General features: G+C 40.4%; 3 protein-coding genes across 7 annotated transcripts; all 3 read right to left on the bottom strand.

Annotated features, from left to right (window-relative positions):
- Positions 1–515: 515 nt before the first annotated feature.
- si:ch211-12e13.1 lies at positions 516–3,339 on the bottom strand. Of its 3 annotated transcripts, none has more exons than XM_039001617.1 (5): positions 3,249–3,339; positions 2,479–2,642; positions 2,063–2,305; positions 1,699–1,908; positions 516–1,536 (listed from the first exon to the last, which is right to left on the bottom strand). In XM_039001617.1, the coding sequence occupies exons 2-5, from the start codon at positions 2,525–2,527 to the stop codon at positions 1,334–1,336; spliced, it is 705 nt and encodes a 234-aa protein (XP_038857545.1). In that variant the 5' UTR covers positions 2,528–2,642; positions 3,249–3,339; the 3' UTR covers positions 516–1,333. The 3 variants fall into 3 exon arrangements, with proteins under 3 accessions (XP_038857545.1, XP_038857528.1, XP_038857536.1); XM_039001600.1 differs by having other exon boundaries at positions 2,806–3,333; XM_039001608.1 differs by having other exon boundaries at positions 3,125–3,333.
- A 97-nt stretch (positions 3,340–3,436) lies between these two features.
- LOC120053930 (immediate early response 3-interacting protein 1) lies at positions 3,437–4,884 on the bottom strand. The gene is made up of 3 exons (XM_039001286.1): positions 4,726–4,884; positions 4,323–4,424; positions 3,437–4,153 (listed from the first exon to the last, which is right to left on the bottom strand). The coding sequence occupies exons 1-3, from the start codon at positions 4,814–4,816 to the stop codon at positions 4,098–4,100; spliced, it is 249 nt and encodes an 82-aa protein (XP_038857214.1). The 5' UTR covers positions 4,817–4,884; the 3' UTR covers positions 3,437–4,097.
- A 435-nt stretch (positions 4,885–5,319) lies between these two features.
- On the bottom strand, positions 5,320–18,965 carry LOC120053749 (mothers against decapentaplegic homolog 2). 3 transcript variants are annotated; one of them, XM_039001163.1, is made up of 11 exons: positions 17,601–18,965; positions 16,260–16,660; positions 14,159–14,248; positions 13,683–13,876; positions 13,326–13,460; positions 13,165–13,227; positions 12,940–12,993; positions 12,400–12,612; positions 12,101–12,238; positions 7,905–8,049; positions 5,320–7,556 (listed from the first exon to the last, which is right to left on the bottom strand). In XM_039001163.1, the coding sequence occupies exons 2-11, from the start codon at positions 16,484–16,486 to the stop codon at positions 7,433–7,435; spliced, it is 1,383 nt and encodes a 460-aa protein (XP_038857091.1). In that variant the 5' UTR covers positions 16,487–16,660; positions 17,601–18,965; the 3' UTR covers positions 5,320–7,432. The 3 variants fall into 3 exon arrangements, with proteins under 3 accessions (XP_038857091.1, XP_038856941.1, XP_038857012.1); XM_039001013.1 differs by having other exon boundaries at positions 13,153–13,227; positions 17,601–18,050; XM_039001084.1 differs by having other exon boundaries at positions 13,153–13,227; positions 16,260–16,546; positions 17,601–18,050.
- Between the last annotated feature and the right edge of the window lie 725 nt (positions 18,966–19,690).

The raw sequence follows: 19,690 nt of genomic DNA, 5'->3' as shown, positions 1-19,690 counted from the left end.
TAATAAAACAAAAATGTTTTACCAAAAGTTGTGTAGTCCTCTGTTGTGCAGTCTTCCTTCTTCAAAATGTTAGGGGGTTACAGTAATGTAAATCACGTCACATGTGGGACGTATTGGAAGGATTTCATCAGTAGGCGGTCAGACTAAATATTGTCAGGTGCTGTTCAGTTATCCAGTGATATGGTCTACTAACGGAGATGCTTTTCTTCACAACCCCACCCCCTCTCCTTCCCTCAAACACGGGGAAAAAACACATATACTCTCTGTGCAATGAGAGGCAGTCACGGGATGCTCTTTTGATTACACAACAACCGTATACAGTAAGGCCGAAGAGATCCAGGCTTCTGAGCACATGACTTAAGGTTACATAAAATTGAATTTCCAACTCTACAACTTTAGAATTACATACATCTCTATGGGCATGCAAACAATATAATATTACTTCATCTAATCCACTCACAATAAAGATAATTGTTTCACCATATGAACTGAAACTACAATTCATTTTAGTAATATTTATTTAACATTTTACTCCTAGGCAGAATCTAATCACCACTCTTTGAAGTTTGGCAGAAATATGTAGATACTGACATTAAACATATGGTATAGTTTAAATCATGGATCTCTACAAAGCATTTCAGTGAACAATACTGTTTATGTTCCTCTACAAATGTCCTGTCTACAGTTTTACAATGAGTAAAACAAGAGAAAAGACTTTCATATACATGAAGGCAGGGAACAAGAATATCAAACAGATCAAATATTCAAGTCTCCATTCCCTGTAGGGACCTTGTCTGCATCAGCATACGCCTGGTACTGTAGCTTATGGTGCTTCTGTGGACATAGTAACATTAGAGAGTTGTAGAAGACACAGAAAATGCCTTAACACCACGGTTCTTGTTTGATGTAAATATCTATTCTAGAGGGTAGCAGTATTGGGGTACGTTGGATTGAAGATACATTTGTGTAAATCCCCTGCTGGACCATGAAGCCTATGCCGCACTGACTAGGATGCCACATAACGGCAAAGATGAGATGTCATTCCACTAATAATTACACAATCATCCCTTATTATTATGACTTTCATCTACCTGATATTTATACAATGTCATGTCATAACTGATAATCTTAAAGCTGGAATCCTTATTGGTGAAACAGCCACAACCATTTGCGATATTACAACAAAGAAATTACTGCAAACAAACAGTTTTTTCAACTCTGACATTTAACACATAAGAGTACTGCAATTGTTTTACCATGCTACGTGATGCTCATCTCGGCAACAAAAACAATAACAACAGTGCTGGGGTGGCCATTGGTGCCGTTTTCATCTTTAATTCACATCCTCTACAGTAGTCCTGCAGATTTGTCCCGTGATGTGAGGTATCTTCCTCTCGTATTGCTCCATTTGGAATCTAACACATTTGGACTGCACTCCCGCACTCTCACAAAATTTGATGGTCACTTTTCCTGGTACCAACAATGGTTCCTTGAACTGGGTGGTGACAGAGATGGGGGCTCTAATGGCATCAACTCCTGTGGAATCAATGGATGTTTGGAAAATATCAATCAAGGTGATAGATTGAGGATAAATAAAGTATGGACAGCAACAAAAAAAATACTGTTTGAGCCACCATCATTTTGCCTATAAATAATTCAGTATTGAGGTAGAATCACTAGAATAAAAAACTACTTTACCTTTGTGCTTTTCAATTTCAGCCAAGCATTTAGACAGCATCCATAGACTAGGAGTTGGGGTACATCTGTAGCCCAAGAGTTTAGCAGGAAGAGTTAGGAGACAATGTGGAGAGTAGTCAGAGAAAGCCCACACAAACTTCAGTCCTGTAGTCCAGGGAACATTGATATCCACCGCCTTCATGTCATCTGGCTCTGATGTGTCCATGTGACCTGTCAAAGTGTAAGAAAATATATTGGTTTAAGATGTGGGTCCAGATGTTCTGTGCTATTCAAACTTGAATAGAACAATTTCATTCAACTTCCTCAGGTTTGTTGACTGGTGGCAAAATTTAGAATGAATTAACTTAAGTATTGGTCTACTCACCATCATACCACTCAGGTTTAGGTTGAGTGTTTGGTGTTCGGCCTCTGTCCTGGGAGAGCATTGTCAAAACACTCTCCCATACTGGCTGGTCAGTGCGTGAAATGGCAGTTAGAGAAATGTCAACCTCCACCCCATCTTCAACGACCCTGTACTCTAACACACGAGCCTGCAACTTGAAGGGTCCCTTCTTCAGCTCATCTATTGGCTGCCATGTTCTCAAACTCTGACGTACCCGGACTAGACCTAAGGAAACAATGCATTGAAGTGGGTGGATTTTGTATGAACTACACATCTGGCTGAATTGAATTCATATATTCTACAGAAATGTAGGAAGAAAACTGAGTATCTTGAGTGTTGACATTTGGATGGCCTTCAAATACATGCACTACCCAGCCAGCAGAGGATGTGTTACTTACCCACAGGGCTCAATCTGAACTTCTCAGCAGATATTAATATGTCAAGCATCCGCAGACAGAGGGTTTCTGGGTAACACAGAGGGATATCCCTGAACTCAATGTCTGGGTAGTCCCAGCCATATCCAGCTGCACTACAGAACCTCTTCAGTAGATTCTTGTTGAACCTTAGAGAAAAAAGTACAGCACATAGGAGATAATTGGTCCAAACGTGAACAAATAAACAACCATCTTTGTAAGGCAGTGTGTTGTTTGAAATGATTATAATGAAATCAAACCATAGCCCTAAAACAAATTGGACTGCTACATTGTCAAGCGCAATCAGTTTACCTGCAGTTAAAAATGGTGAAGGCAACTTCACCTTTGACATCGCTATCGCAAAAGTACAAATGCCCCTGTCTTTTGATAAGAGCTCTGAATACATATCTGAGAAAAATGTAGGCTAAACTTGGAATCCTCTGACGACTGTCAAACACCACATTAGCTTTCAGTAGTTTATAAGAGCAATACATGTTGGCGTAAAGAAAATATATGGCACACGCTGGGAGCCCAGCAATGAAAACAATGGTCATAATATTTTCCATTTTCAAGTAATACATGAGAAGCATCCACCGACTCAATTGTACTTGGTCACTAATATGTACTATACTGTTATAAGAAGGCCTCCTCGGGAGAACGAGTGCTAGTGCTGAAGTTTGCAGCTAGTTCGAGAGTACACTGCCATGCCATTCATACACGGCAATTAAAATAAAAAAAATCGCCAACGTGCACACCATTTTGCATTTAACAGATATTTCTAATCAAGTCACTTTGGCCTCCTTACTGAACTTTTGACACTTTCAACCATGATCAAAACGAAAGTTGTGTTGAAGTACGGAGTGCGTTATGGGACAAAAAATATAACGTCAACATGTAATGTCGTTGGGTAATATCAGTTATTGATATGAACAAACTCAAAATGTGTTGTTATTTAAAACATCTTTATTTTTTTCAAGTAATTGATTGAAAGTTACTGCAAAAAAAAGTAATACATAATTAAGTTGTCTACATGAGACACAAAATATGATATATCCCGATTTATGGTGTTTATGTCTGTTCAAATTATGTATATTTAACATTTTGTCCAGGAAGGTGTGAAGAAAAAAACTTTTCGTAACAACATAAGATTACAATATGTTAACAGCAACATGCATGCCATAATCAGCACTGTGACACAATCACAGTTTCATATTAGGAGAAAGAAAGTTTAACTAGTCGCGTGCTCAAAGTAAATGATCCTTTGACATTGTGGAAATCATCCAGCAGCAACATGCTTTGGACTGCTTTGTATAAACATCATTGACTAACAGGTGTCTTTGAAAGAAACTGAATGGCGTAAAGGAGTAAACACTGACTGTTCCTGCATCTGAACTGTTACTCAGTCTGACCATGTAAAGTGGGAATAAATAAAAAGGAAATCAAATGTAATGCTGATTCTTTGTGATACAGCAACAAGTGTGTGTGTGTGTAATCTTCTTTGTTGTGCATGTAGGGTTTCTCCTTCGGGAATCATGGAGACATCCCCCTGAGCCCTGAAAATGTCTTCTCTTAGTTCAACATCCAAATTCAGTCCAGTCTTCGCTTCAGCCAAACAGCAGCAACAACACAATGCAGACCGAATTGACAGCAATCAAGGGCACTGCAAGACGAGAGAAAATATGATGAATAATGCCACAAACCAGTCTCAGTTCAGTTAGGTCAACATCATAAAATTGTTTGAAGCAAACAAGAATAATTTATTTAAAAAAAAATAGTATGCATGCAGAACGATTTGATATTTATAAATGGTATTGATTTTTCAGTCGTACCTCTCATTACTGTCCTCACAGAGCGGACAAGGTTCATTAGCTGCACTTTAATGCCCGGTTCATCACCAAATCCCCCAATACTTTGGTCCACACCCCAGCCAACTAAGTTAGAAGGAACAAAACAATTACATTAATGCAAACAAAAATGGCCCTGGCCATAAGAGGCAGATCAACGTACCTGTAAGCTTTTCCAACTCATTATACTGGTGTAGTTAGCTAGCTAATTTAGCAGTAACGCCAAATTATGCTAAAATGACTCATATCAACCAAATAACGTTACTTTCTTGCTTCCCTGTCTAGGTAAGTAGTTATCTATCACCAACCCATTTCAGCCGACTAGCTAGCAAGCAAGCAAATCATTGTTGAAAGTAATGTTAAACAAAATGTGTAGACGGCCACTTACTTTTACTTAAAAATCTTTCTTCGTGCAATACGGCGACAGCATTTACACACAAAATCACCGCTTGAATAAGGGAATATAATGTAAACGCCATATCTGTAACGTGTTAGCTGACGTTAGCAGCTTCAAGTATTTCCTTATGACGTTGCCTAAATGTATGGCATCATGAGAAGAACAAATTGAACGAGCAGTTCGAAAGCGTGACTTTCTTGACGGAATAAAAAAGTGGGTGCCCAACAGTAAATGGCCAATGTAATACCAATACTGTATAATAATAATCCATATTCATGTCCAAAGGGGTAGCATTTTGTGACTATTGATTTAATGGTGTAAGTGCTTGAAAACGTTGCAGTAGAACTAGCTAACATTCCTGTGAGGTTATGGGTGTATCTAGCCAGACACACCACTGGATGGCTATCTCCGTTAATAACACCTCAATATCTCCTTCATTTGCACTTGATTTACTAGAAAGGTAAAGGCATATTGCCAGAAGTTAAATTTCTGTAGATGAGAAAAGGTAAACACGAGTACACCACTGTAAACCACTGAGATCAGTGGAAAACATTCCTGTTAATAAAGATGGAAAGAAACACATGGTCATCATGAGAATAAAAATCTTTATTAGTGTTTTATGAAGTCTGCATAATATGCCACACGCCTGAGAAGCTTATGGTCAGAAAAAAAACCTGCTCTATCAATAACGCCCTCTACTGGTAAAACTGAGAGAACTACTGTACTGACTGTTTTGCAAATATTTAACTGTTAAATACACACTACTGTATAATGTACGTCTGGTCCACTTCAGATTTGTTATGTACTCTCTTCACATTCATATATTGTAGGCCAATGGTACAAGGATTCAACACTGGACCCTAACACATGGTTCAGTTCCCCAAATCCAAACTCACTAGTTGCACTTACAAAGTACAATCACTAGTGCCGTAAGGTTAATAGATGAATAACATCAATAAAGGAGATGGGAGAAAATAGATGTTAAAAGAAATCTTGCAATAGCCACAAAATGACAATGTCAGACTGCAAGCTCAGTCTTGTTGTACATACTGTATTTTATAGACAAGAACAAATACAATGCACACTAATACAGAAAATATGTCCCAGTGTGCAGTTTCATTTCTCTCCCTTTTGTGATGTAAGAACATAGAATACTGCCAAGTTTCTGTAACATTTAGCTAAAAAATAAATCACTTTTTTTGGTTGACCACTGTTTTATGGTGGACCTTTTATCCTTTACTGAGCACCAAACAGCTTCCAGAAAGCAAATGTGTTTCAAGAGTGAAGAGATGAATGAGTCAAAAGAAGTTCATACAACATTCCTCAGTCACATAACCCATCCATACATTGCAGGAAAGCAGATATCATGTTACAGGCATTTATGCTTTGATTTGTGTACTTCTGATGCACCAAGTTGATTATTTTAAAGAGACAGAAACTGTCTACATAACATGGGGCTGTATTTTTCTTACCAAGGCAAGGGCTTAAATTGGATTCAAGTTGAACCTTAAAAAAACAAACAAAAAAAACCACTAATGATCCATGCTCTCCATGTCACTTAAAAAGAGACAGTCTTGAAAATATTAACTTTAATAAAAAGTTGAACGACAGAAGAAAGTTTAATTATATTTATATATAAAAATACATGAGAATACAAAAAAGTAGCAAAAGAAAGGGGATATAGGCTAAAAACAATATAGAATTAAATTCATTGATACCTTCCATTCTCCAAGTGAAATAACTTTTTAATAATTCACCTCGAGAGACCTGGACACCCAGTGAGACATCAAAAAAAGATTTTACAGCTGATATTCTCTGGTCCTTGCCCGGTGCATCCAAACCTAACAGAGCCTAGAATTCACTAGCCTGCATCTGAGGCGGTGTGTGGTCCAAATGAAACATGGGCTACCTATAATAACATTGAAGGTGTCATATACTGACAGAGCTAAAAATGTATGTCAACTACAGCCGGATTGATTTCGCAGCTTGTTTCGTTTTTTTGCTAAACATTCCTATATGTCCATTAAGAGGTGTCTTACAACGACACATCTGGAATAAAAAAAAAAAGACATTGACAAAAGGGTAAAGAGTTAATTAGGTAAATTAAACAATTACATTTTAAAAACATAATTGAGCATTTCCCTTCGAGGAGAAAGCGACAAATGCCATCTTCATTTCTTAACCACGCTAACTCCCCAGACAAAAAAAGATGGGTCCATGTTTCCCAGAGAGAAGTTACCTCATGGCCAAAAAGATGGATGGATGAGTTAAACCAAAATTCATTTAGCATTCACACTTGTGTTACTTATACAAGCATTCTCCAATACTGAGAAACTATTTGTAGAATATTTTTTGGTATTTCCACTGCCTCCAATAATTCATACCTGGACTTTAAAAATCAATATACATTTTATTTGCATCACAAATATATCTAATATTAAGGATTTGGGGAAAAGCAATTTAACAAAGATGACAAAGATGGGTAACAAAGTGCCTAATTCTATTCTGAAAAGTATGTCTTGCTGTGTGTGTGTGTGTGTGTGTGTGTGTGTGTTGACAGGGACGTGGAGCTAGGCCACAAATACTATGAAGTATGTTAATAGCAGAAATTATTTCTGCAGCTTCTTTTCATGATAGGACTTGCAAGTTAGAATTTGATGATCTATGAGTGGGCGACGTTTTGGGTCGTTTTCTAGGATTATGACATACTGGAGCAGCGTACAGAAGGGGAACCCATCTGAGTCAACACTTTGTCCAGCCATTGCAGAGGTCCATTCAAATGCAGTTCAATCCAGCAGGGAGTGCTTGTGACAGTCTGCCGTCTAGTAGACAAAAAGACAACAATGACAAATTGGTGAAATCACTCGGCATGCAAGCACAGGAATGTCACCAAAAAACAAATAGCCTGAACCTCTCTGACTTCTTCCATAACAGAAGTATTGTTTAAGAGGGACAAATCACATTTGAATACCCATCCCAACTCCTTAAACATTCCAAAGTTTCTACAAATACAGAAAAAAGGATCATTAGCAGGCTACAATGTTTTTTTTTAATGTATGCCAATGATTACATTAATATTACTGTCTTCCTCCGACTATTCATCTTCTACTAACTATGCCATTGTGTACAACTGAAAGAATAAAAAGTAACAAATCGGTCATCATGCTTGCCTGTATTCAGCCCCCCAGCCTTTGACAAAACTCATGCGGATGGTGCACATTCTGGTGAGCTGGTACACAGCCTCAAAGCCCTGGTTCACAGACTGGGCCAGCAGAGCAGCAAACTCCTGGTTGTTGAAGATCTTCAGGTTACAACCTGAGGGGCAGTGGAAGGAGAGGGTCAGTTGTGAAATGATTTATAATGCCCTAGTCAAATAAGCAGTGGTGTAAAGTACTTAAGTAAAAATACTTTAAAGTACTACTTAAGTAGTTTTGGGGGTATCTGTACTTTACTATTCATATTTTTCACAACTTTTACTTCACTACATTCCTTAAGAAAATAATGCACTTTTTACTCCATACATTTTACCTTATGCCCAAAAGTACTCGTTATATTTTGAATGCTTAGCAGGACAGGAAAATGGTCCAATTCAAGCACTTACCAACCCAACACATGGTCATCCCTTCTGCCTCTGATCTGGCGGACTCACTAAACACAAATGCATCTTTTCTATGGGTTCCCGAGTGGCGCAGCGGTCTAAGGCACTGCATCTCAGTGCTAGAGGCATCACTACAGACACCCTGGTTTGAATCCAGGCTGTATCACAACCGGCTGTGATTGGGAGTCAATTGGGCGGCGCAAAATTAGCCCAGCGTCATCCGGGTTTAGCTGGTGTAGGCCGTCATTGTAGATAAGAATTTGTTCTTAACTGACTTGCCTAATTAAATAAAACGGTAAATAAAATAAAAATGTTTTTTTTTTTGTAAATGATATCTGAGTGTTGGAATGTGTCTATCTACACATTTTAAAATGCCGCCTGCTTTGCTTGATAGAAGGAATTTAGAATACTGCCAAGTTTCTGTAACATTTAGCTAAAAAATAAATAACTTTTTTTGGTTGACCACTGTTTTATGGTGGACCTTTTATCCTTTACTGAGCACCAAACAGCTTCCAGAAAGCAAATGTGTTTCAAGAGTGAAGAGATGAATGAGTCAAAAGAAGTTCATACAACATTTTAAATTTTAAATAATTTTTTACTTTTGATACTTAAGTATATTTAGAACCAAATACTTACTTTTACTCAAGTAGTATTTTACTGGGTGACTTTTACTCTATATTTTTACTCAAGTATGACAATTGGGTACTTTTTCCATCACTGCAAATAATACATTTTGTTCAGATATCCAGATATTTATTTTGACTATTTAAAAAAAAAGTTTAAACTTGGGAACTGGCTTGCTGCGCAGCCTGCGCGACTTGGGAGAGAGGTGCCGCTCGGCATGCGTGCAGCAGTGAAGGGGCCGGTGAGTTTGATACGGGAGGGAGGGAGACAAAGCTTTAAAACAATGTTTGAGTGAACCCTGAATACAGAAAATTAATGGTGAACTCTTCTGGACACAGTAGACTCCTCATCACTCTACAATTCAGGTTCACTCTAGCATAATTTCAAGCTTTGTTTTACTATTGACAGTTACAGCTGATTTCGGGATTGTACAGTGCCTTCAGAAAGTATTCACACACCTTTACTTTTCCACATTTTGTAGTGGAATTTAAAATGGATTCAATTTAGATTTGTTTGTCACTGGCCTACACATAATACCCCATAATGTCAAAGTGGAAGTGCTTTTCGAAATTCTTACAAATTAATTAAAAATGAAAATCTGAAACGTCTTGAGTCAATAAGTATTCAACCCCTTTGTTATGACAAGCCTGAATAAGTTCAGGAGTAAGAATTAGCTTAACAAGTCACATAATAAGTTGCATGGACTTACTGTGTGCAATAAGTGTTTAACATGTTTTTTATGACTACCCCGTCTCTGTACTCCACACATACAGATAATTGTAAAGGTCCCTTAGTCCAGCAGTGAATCTCAAACACAGATTCAATCACAAAGACCAGTAAGGTAAAAAAAAAAAAATCCGATATTCAATATCCCTTTGAGCATGGTGAAGTCATTACACTTTGGATGTTGTATCAATACACCCAGTCACTACAAAGATACAGGTGTCTTTCCTAACTTAGTTGCAGGAGGGGAAGGAAGCCGCCCAGGGACTTCACCATGAGAACAATGGTGACTTTAAAACAGTTACAGAGTACTCCGGCTTCAACGCTCGTCGGATGTGGCAGGGCTTGCAAACTATTATGGACTACAAAGGGAAACCTGGCCGCGGGCTGCCCAGTGATGGAAGCCTACCAGAGGCTTTTAAGCGTGTTTCGAGGCAAGCAACACGGAAGCACGCATGAGAGCACCAGCTGTTCCGGATGACTGTGTGATCACACACTCCGTAGCTGATGTGAGCAAGATCTTTAAACAGGTCAACATTCACAAGGCCGCGGGGCCAGATGGATTACCAGGATGTGTACTCAGAGCATGCACGGAACAACTGGCAAGTGTCTTCACTGACATTTTCAACCTCTCCCTGACCGATTCTGTAATACCAACATGTTTCAAGCAGACCACCATAGTCCCTGTGCCCAAGAAGCGAAGGTAACCTGCCTAAATGACTACCACCCCGTAGCACGTCGGTAGCCATGAAGTGCTTTGAAAGGCTGGTCATGGCTCACATCAACACCATCATCCCGGAAACCCTAGACCCACTCCAATTGGCATACCGCCCCAATAGATCCATAGATGATGCAATCGCAAATCGCACTCCACACTGCCCTTTCCCACCTGAACAAAAGGAACACCAAGTGAGAATGCTGTTCATTGACTACAGCTCAGCACTCAACTCCATAGTGCCCACAAAACTCATGACTATGCTAAGGATCCTGGGACTAATCACCTCCATCTGCAACTGGATCCTGGAGTTCCCGACGCCCCCAGGTGGAAAGGGCAGGCAACAACATCTGCCACGCTGATCCTCAACACGGGGGCCCCTCAGGGGAGGGTGCTTACTCCCCCTCCTGTACTCCCTGTTCCCCCATGACTGCGTGGCCAAGCATGACTTCAACACCATCATTAAGTTTGCTGATGACACAACAGTGGTAGGCCTGATCGACAACGATGAGACTGACCTCCTCCCTATAGGCTGAGAACTGACAGTGTGGTTCCAGGACAACAACCTCTCCCTCAATGTGAGCCAGACAAAGGAGTGATCGTGGACATAGACTATAGGAAAAAGAGGGCTGAAGATGCCCTCATTCACATCGAGGGGGCTGTAGTGGAGCAGGTCGAGAATTTCAAGTTCCTTGGTGTACACATCACAAACAATCATGGTCCAAACACACCAAGAAAGTCGTGAATAGGGCACGACAATGTCCTTTACCCTCAGGAGACTGAAAAGATTTGACCTGGGTTCCCAGATCCTCAAAAAGTTCTACAGCTGCACCATCCTAACCGGTTCATCACCGCCTGGTATGGCAATTGCTCGGCATCTGACCGTAAGGCGCTACAGAGGGTAGGGCGTATGGCCCAGTATATCACTGGGGCCAAGCTTACTGACATCCAGGACCTACACGTGTCAGAGGAAGGCCCAAAAATTGTCAGACTCCCTTCACCCAAGTCATAGACTGTACAAATTACGTCAACTAACCTGTACCCCTGCACATTTGACTCAGTACTGGTACCGCCTGTATATAGCCTCTGTAGGTATTTTATCGTGTGACTTTAATTGATTTTTCAAAAATGACTTTTATTGAAAAACAGCCCCAGAGCATTATTCCTCCTCCACCAGCCTTTACAGTTGGCACTATGCATTGGGACAGGTAGCGTTCTCCTGGCATCCGCCAACCCCAGATTCATCCGTCAGACTTAAAATCCAGTCATTTGAAGGAGTGTCCACATAATTTTGTATATATAGTGTATAATGAGTAATCCAGGAATGTCACAAGTTAATTAGCGAGAAAACTTTAGAAAATAGCAACTCTACATATCGCTATGACTACAATAAATGGCTAAATTACTTCCGGACACTAAGGGTCCGCGGAGCTCCTCCTCACCACTCAAGTATTTGAATAATAATGTCCGTTCGGATATTCGAATAACCATGCCCATTCCTACTGGGCATCATGTATGGACTTTAAAAGAAAAATCATAACAAGTAAAGCCTGCAGAACCAACATGCAATCAGTTTTATATTGCCTGTAGAAACAAGTAGTTAGACTGACTAAATATGGAATATAAACACGTGAAAAACATTTAGTACTAAGTAATGATTATAGGAACACACTGAATATTAAAGAAATTGTGTTTGGCTGAATTACCTGGAGGAATTTTGCACACGGTTGCTGGGTGCCACCCATACCGCTGGTTGCAGTTTGGACTTTGAACAAAGATGGCGCTATCACTGAGACACTCAGCAAACACCTCACCACCAATATAATACAGCCTGACTCCTCGTCCTGTGGAAATAATAGAAAATTAGCATGAGTATTTCTGCTACAAAACATCTCTGTTCCCAGGCAAATCTGAATTGGCACCCTATTCATTTTAGCCATAGCCTTCAAAGGTTGTGCACTACATAGGAAATAGTGTGCTGTTTGTGACATAGCCCCTGTTGTACCTATATGCCTCCTGGTCATCTCAACAGTGGCGTTCCTGTTGACGTTGGAGAGCAGGCCAAGACAGAAACGCTCTGAGTTGGAAGGGTCTGTAAAACCGTCCACGGTCAGAGAGGGCTGCGAGGCGTGGAAGGTCTCTCCAACACGCTGGTTCAGCTCATAGTAAGCTATAGAGCACCAGAACGCAGGCTCAGAGTAGGTCACCGGCTGCAAGTCTGGGGTGAAAAAAGTGAGATGTCATGATGAAAGACAACTACACAGGTTGACAGGCATAGACCAATGATCTCCAGAGTTGGCACTGGGCTATTTAAATTGTACTCAATGGATGTTTACACAGGCACCCCAAATTCTGATATTTTTTTTCATCATGTCTTTTTCAGAGCTGGTCTCATTGGTCAAAAGACCAATTATTAACAAAACAAAAAATATTAGAACTGGGCTGCCTGTGTAAATGCAGCCAATGAGTTTAGTCAAATTTGTTCAGATGATCAATTACTGGTCCTTCAGACTTCGAGCAGGTCTAAAAAGACAATTGTTCTTACCCATGCTATGATTGACAGGTGAGAGGGTGCCAGGGGACAAATCAGCAGGAGAACCTAACATGGGAGAAAACAGGAAATGATAAAGTTGCATGGTCAGATTTATTTGCGCAAAGAATCTACTAAGATATTTAAATCAACAAATTTAAACTTGGCAACCATTTGTCTTTTATTATTTTATGTTAGAACTTCTTATTTGAGGTAAGTGGAATATACCTGTGTCCATACTTTGATTCATCGGTTGATCACTGGCTTCCCCATCCTCACTTATGTATCCAGGTGGTGGCGTTTCTATAGTAACAGGGGAGGGAAAAATACTGATGAGCTGAAACGGATACCTCGTTATCATGAATACCATTTGCATATCAACTCATGATAGATACACAAACCTGGTATGTAGTTATTTGGAGGCTCGATCCCTGCAGGAAAGTTTGTGTTCTCAGGTATGGAATGAGTGTAGTCATCCAATGGGGGCAGTTCTGTCAGAATTTCTGAGTGTCTTGGCACAAGGACAGGTGGCAGAACTAGAGGAAAGGTGGAGAAAAGATTCTTCAATGCCAAACAAAATTCAAAAGAAGTGACATCTTTACAAAACATAATTGAAGATTATGCTAACACCACTTTTAGCCTCCCATACAAATCTTTTTTCATGTCCAGAAATAAGAATGTCACAACTAGCTGTCAACATGGGCTTTGATGGCACATACAAGTCAGCACACACACTAGTGGTTCAAATGACAACCTACCTGGGGTCTCCACCCTCTGGTAGTGGTAGGGGTTGATGCAGACCTCATCCTTCTTGAGGTGGAAGGCGTACTCGCAGGCCTCAATGGCACGCAGCTCATGGTGGCTGTGCAGGTCGGGCCATCGCCACAAGCGGCAGTAGATGACATGAGGAAGACCCTTTCTGTGCGAGACCTGCAGGCGCCCATCCAGGGATCTGACAGGACAGGCAATGGAGGAAATAGGTGTGAAAAGTGAGTGCGGGGAAAGGAAGAAAAGGGGGAGGAATCGATAGGAGGAAGAGAAGGAGATGCATGTGGCCAGCAAAACAAAAGGTGGGGGTGTGGAGAGGGGAGGTGGGGTATGATGAAGTGAGATGAGAATGATAGAGGGATGAATGGAATTTGTGCTCTCAATGTCCCTCACCCCCCTGGAATGATTACTTCCCACATCAAGGTTGTACAACAGTATGTAGCATAGGACAGTTGAGGATAGTCACCTGGTTTGGTCAGGGTAGCTGTATAGGCCTGAGGTATCCCACTGTTCTATCGTATTTGGTGTACTCAGTCCCCATATTTCAGAGCAATTGCTGTGCACAGAAAAACCAAACAACAAAACAAAAACAAAATGATAAACATGGGGCATGAGTCATTCAGAAATACCAGTATGGGTAATGTAAACATTAAAAGGCATCTTTTATTAGAGTCATTTTCAATTAGGTATTTCATTCTTTCAGTCTGGAACTGAAAAAAAATAACCGTCAAATAAGAGAAGCCTTTTGACAGAATAAAGAAAAACAACAGCATAAGATGGGAGTACAGTAGTATACACAAAAAAACATTATACGAGACAAAAAGAAAACATTTCTGCTGTGGTATATCAAATTTTCGGAATAACTGAAACATTTCCACCACAGCTGTGTAGGTCGCAAGCAATTGACTTATCTTGAACATTTAAGTAAACACAGAAGACACAAAATGGGACTAAAAGGAAAGGAGGGAGCCATCTTGGAAAAAAGTACATTTCCAATTAACCACCCTCTATATTTCACTTTGTGATTGTAATGGACACGTAGAAAGGAATGATAAAAATAAACAACTCTGGAAATCAAATAAAAATGAAATGGGGAAATATGATGTGATAGTTGCTGCTCATACAATATCCTGACTTAGAATTCAGAGCTAATATAGCCTACCGCTGAAGTGGGACTGAATCTAAACTATTGGCTAGGCCTATATATTTTGTGTTCTAAAAGCTGAAATAGGTTCTAAACTTCATTCTAAATATATACGCATGACATGTAGATTGGTAAATTGCATTAAACTTTAATTTCTTTGCAAGACCATCAATTATAGGCCTACACAATATATGTATTCCATCTGTCAAAAAGCTCTATACAAATTTAGTCAGTGTCTAATAAACATACTAGACATCTGAACTGTTCTTAGCTGGTCATCATTGAACAAATAGGTATTTTACAGCACACAACATTTCCCAGAGAACATGTTCTACTCTAGGACATCAAGGTTAACTGGCTGATAAGGAATGTTCTCACCCTACACCCTCAGACAAATGTGATACAAGTACATAGCTGGAGGCTAAGTCAGTGTTTACAAAACAAACTGTTGCGCCATTTCTGAGAGTCAATGTTAGACAGAAAGTAGCAGCCTATAAAATGTGAAAGAATTTGGGAGTTGCTAAGACCTCTATGTATTGGGACCTTGTATGTTACATGCTGTTTAAGGAAAGATGAGGCGACAAGAGGGTTACCCGATACTAAATAATCACCTCCAGAAAACATAGAGGAAACTGCCAAAATAAAGGAAACATTTGCGTAAATGAGGGATAAAAAGTATATTGAAAGCAGGGGCTTCCACACAGGTGTGGTTCCTGAATGAATTATGCAAGTAACATCCCATCATGCTCAGGGTCATGTATAAAAGTGCCCTGTTGCGCATTATTTTGGCTACCATTGCTAGAACACATCTGTGACTTTGAAAGAGGGGTCTCAAAGGAGCATAGGGTGTTTAAAGGGTGGGTGTGTGTCAGTCACCAGATCTCACCCCAATTGAACACTTATGGGAAATTCTGGAGTGCAACCTGAGACAGGGTTTTACACCACCAATAAAACACCAAATTACGGAATTTCTCATGGAAGAATTGTGTCGTATCCCTCCAATAGAGTTCCAGACACTTGTAGAACCTACGCCAAAGCGCACTGCAGCTGTTCTGGCGGCTCGTGATGGCCGAACGCCCCATATTAAGACAGTTTGTCTGCGTTTACACAGGCAGCCCAATTCTGATATTTATTTCACTAACTGGTCTTTTGAACAATCAGATCAGCTCTGAAAAAGATCTGATGTTATTGGTCAAAAGACCAATTAGTGAAACAGAATTGGGCTGCCTTTGCAAATGCAGCCATAATGTTGGTGGAATTGGGCTGCCTTTGTAAATGCAGCCATAATGATGGTGTTTCCTTTAATTTGGCAGTTACCTGTAGGTTTCTGATGAATGGTCAACTGTTAATTCTACAGAACCATACAATGACTGTAGGCAAACCCTAGCTCTGTGTTACCTGGCATGGGGCTATGGTTACTTACCTGGGGATGGTGACACACTTGGTGTTGCAGTTCTGGGTGGTGATTGCCTTCTCCAGCTCGTCCAGCTGTCCAGTCTTCTTCAGCTTCTTCACCAGGCTCTTGACAGCCTTCTCACACCACTTCTCCTCCTGGCCGTTCTGCTCTCCTCCCCCGGCGCCACTGGCTGACTTCTTCCACCCCAGGAGCCTCTTAACTACCGGAGGGGTGAAAGGCAAGATGGAGGACATTTTGGTTGTAGCGAGGAGGAGTCTTGCGAGAACTCAAACACACACTGAGGCAGAGGGGACCTGGAGGAAGGGATGCACAGTTTAGCCCTTTCTCTGGTGTGGTCCCTCTGTTTCGTGAGGAATCACAGGGCTGGAGTGAGGAGGAACTGGATATGTGCAAAAGAGATGAGACACCTGAGGAGGTAAAATCAAACACAGGAATTTAGTAATCAATGTCTGAATAAAAAAAATTGTGATGACGAGTGAGTGCATTCAGTTGTGTTATGGGTGCATTTGAAATTTAATGGGTGGTCTTGAAAAACTTGTTAGATAAATCCAACCATCACAATTTCATTAGCAACAACTGTAGTTACATAATATATCTAATAATAGAGGCGACTTGAGCACTCAGTGGACTGAATCACTAGCAGCAAGTAAACATAACATACCATTGTTTGCGAATAGACATTTAGCCACAAAACAAACATTTCATACCAGTGTTGGTGGATGCTGTATAACACCACATCATTATAAAAGTGATTAGTTATCTACCGTGATATACTGTTCAATTGATAACCTCCATTGTTGGTTAGTTTATATATTGCAGCTAGTACCAAGCTAGCTACCTCGGCTAAGGGGCTAGTTAGCCCCATAGCTTGCTGATACTTTCAGGCCGGTTGGTTGATAATAGGCATTTTATCAGCAGTACAAATCTACTACGTTTAGTTAGTTAAGTTAGCAAATATTTACTCATAAGGTAGCAAGCCACGAAAGGCTGCAGAAATGATTGAGTACATGACTCGTATGGTGGGATTACGTTATCGCCAATACCTTTGTTGTGAAAACAACAATTACTGTAGCTAACTAACGTTAGCCACCTAACTCAGGCTTTCAATACAGCTAAATGACTGGTTAAATAACTTACAACGAAACAATGGTTTGATTGAGACATACAGCGCCATCATTGCCAGCTACAATAACAATCGTGTTTATTTTATGTTAACACTAGAAGTGATAAATAAGCCAACTAACGTTAGCTAGCTAGCCCAAATTAAAAAACTGGCTAACGTTAGCTTGCTAGCTGTCGTTAGCTAACAACATCAATGTCGAGGGAAAATTAAAAGCATTGCATTACCCTGATGATGAAGCTCACGAGCTCTTCTCTGTGTAAAGATATGTGCAAAAGACAAAGTGGGAAACTCCTCAAAAACAAAGGGATACCTTTTCTTTTTAAAAAAAACGATAAATGTAGCCGCTATCTCGACGAAAAGATTGTTGCCTTTTTTCAAATCTGATAACTAGCTAGCTGTTTAGCTTCACAAGCTATCAAGACCTGAACAAGAAACACACCCTAGCTGGCTAGCTGCATTCAGAATCTTAATCCCTCCTCTTATCACCTGATTGGATAAAACAAGACAATCATATTACTTTCGTAGACCGGATTGGTCGCCAGCAATGTCAATCTGTATTGTTTATTTGACAGCATGGTTTGTTTTACAATCTGTCATTGTCGGGGAGGAACTAGCACTCCATTGTTATTTTTTGTAGAATTTGTTATAGCCGTTAATCCTTTCTCATAATCCATAAAGACTAGAGGTGAAGAAAGACATATTGGGTGAACTATAACAGGAAGTGGTATCCTCTAATTTGTTAAGAAATTATGCACAATTGGGCCCACAGGAACAAAGATACGATTCCATGTAAAAATCCAGGCGAGGCTACTTTTTCACAACAAGGTTGATGAGATAATTTATGTTATGTTTTTGTTTCAAAGTAGCAACCGAGGCCGATGTATATTTCATTCCTCACTTGAAATAATCACCAATCTAACACATCTGGGTAAATTAAAGCACGTTTCAAAACTATTCCTAATACAGCATATGTCAGTAACCACATCGGTGAAGAAAGGATGCAATTAAAAAAATATTCCGACACGGCGACAGATTCAACATAACTCGAGGCTTTCCTGCAGAAGCAGAATTCCTGTCTGATAGTGATAGCAGAGAGGAAGAGGCGATGCGAGCTGGTTTCTTCCGCTTAAAATCGTCTCAAGTATTAAGCAAGTGAGGATTTTTGTATAGGGGGCAATGGGAGTGTCGAATTTAGTCAAGATAAAACCCATTGCTATTTTGATACGTGATCTAATAGAAGTATCGTAATGCTTAGTTTATTACGAATGTACTGATATGTGTGATGCACGTGACACTTTGTAGTTGTCACTATTGAAATTGGAGACGGCGTAGGCCTATCTGCATATCCATGAGGATAGCATAGACCCAAACGGCGTTCCATAACACAGTGATTCTCACACTCCATTGAATACATGTGGTTGACGTCAACACCCCTCATCGAACCAATCCAAAGAGAGGAATAGGCTTGACAGCCTGCCGTGTGACAACGAATCCCATTGTTAGGGCGGAGACACAAGCATCTCGTCATTATATCCAGTATCTCTGATGATAGGCAGGAGAAAAGGAAAGGAAACCAATGAGGGGGTTCGATAAATCCCACCCTGCCCCCCACGTAGGCGTGTTTTACACCGGCTGAAAGTTGATAGCATTCGATTTGGAACTTGGCTGCCTCCCGGGCATTCAAAAAAACTGGGAACTCAGAACTCTCCGACTTCAGTGGGTTCAAGACAACTGGGAACACGTAAAAAAACGAGCTCCGACTGGGAAACATTATTTTGAAAGGTTATCCAACTCGGAATTCCAGATCTGATGCCGCGTTCAAGTGCTAGTTGAAATTAGGAAACTCTGAAATGTTCGACTGGCTAACTGGTTATATTTATACACATGCCGCTTTTAACGAATCAGCAAGTCAGAAATTAGCTCCGAATGTAAAAACTGAACGGTCATCCAAATTCCCATTCGAGAACACGGTTCTCTTTCTAGACCTCCGACTTTCCGACCTGAAGATCACCGATGTCATGATTTGACCTAGTTTTTTTTCTCTCGAGTTCCCGGTTGTCTTGAAAGCACCTCCCTCCCCGCTTTCGTCCGATGACGTGACTGGCCTTTGCTCGGTTCAACAGGGGCCAGCATAAAGAACTCCCTCAGAGACGAATATTAGGGGGACAATCTCAATTGCATACTCCTTGCGTCCTCTCGCCTCATCTCTTTCCCGAAATGCCATTGGAGGAGAAGTCCAGAGGGGATGGACCTCTGGCTTTCTCATCCAATGAGTTTTGATAAGGAGGCAAAGAGAGAGGATGTGAGGAGTATG

Source organism: Salvelinus namaycush, chromosome 1, assembly GCF_016432855.1.
Source record: "Salvelinus namaycush isolate Seneca chromosome 1, SaNama_1.0, whole genome shotgun sequence".
NCBI lineage: Eukaryota > Metazoa > Chordata > Actinopteri > Salmoniformes > Salmonidae > Salvelinus > Salvelinus namaycush.
Note: the sequence above shows the minus strand (reverse complement) of the source record. Positions and strands in the feature narration are given on the sequence as shown.

Bases quoted from the DNA above. Each gene is read 5' to 3' on its own strand.
- si:ch211-12e13.1 (XM_039001600.1), bottom strand. From the start codon at position 3,083: ATGCTTCTCATGTATTACTTGAAAATGGAAAATATTATGACCATTGTT. The intron at 1,909-2,062 runs GTGAGTAGACCA...ACACTTTGACAG, and splicing joins TAAACCTGAGTGGTATGATG to GTCACATGGACACATCAGAG. The intron at 1,537-1,698 runs GTAAAGTAGTTT...TTGATTCCACAG, and splicing joins TGAAATTGAAAAGCACAAAG to GAGTTGATGCCATTAGAGCC.
- LOC120053930 (XM_039001286.1), bottom strand. From the start codon at position 4,816: ATGGCGTTTACATTATATTCCCTTATTCAAGCGGTGATTTTGTGTGTA. The intron at 4,425-4,725 runs GTAAGTGGCCGT...CTTCTAACTTAG, and splicing joins AGAAAGATTTTTAAGTAAAA to TTGGCTGGGGTGTGGACCAA. The intron at 4,154-4,322 runs GTACGACTGAAA...CTCGTCTTGCAG, and splicing joins TGTGAGGACAGTAATGAGAG to TGCCCTTGATTGCTGTCAAT.
- LOC120053749 (XM_039001013.1), bottom strand. From the start codon at position 16,486: ATGTCCTCCATCTTGCCTTTCACCCCTCCGGTAGTTAAGAGGCTCCTG. The intron at 13,461-13,682 runs GTAGGTTGTCAT...CCTTTCCTCTAG, and splicing joins CCAGAGGGTGGAGACCCCAG to TTCTGCCACCTGTCCTTGTG. The intron at 7,557-7,904 runs GCAAGCATGATG...TTTGTCTACTAG, and splicing joins GGCTGGGGGGCTGAATACAG to ACGGCAGACTGTCACAAGCA.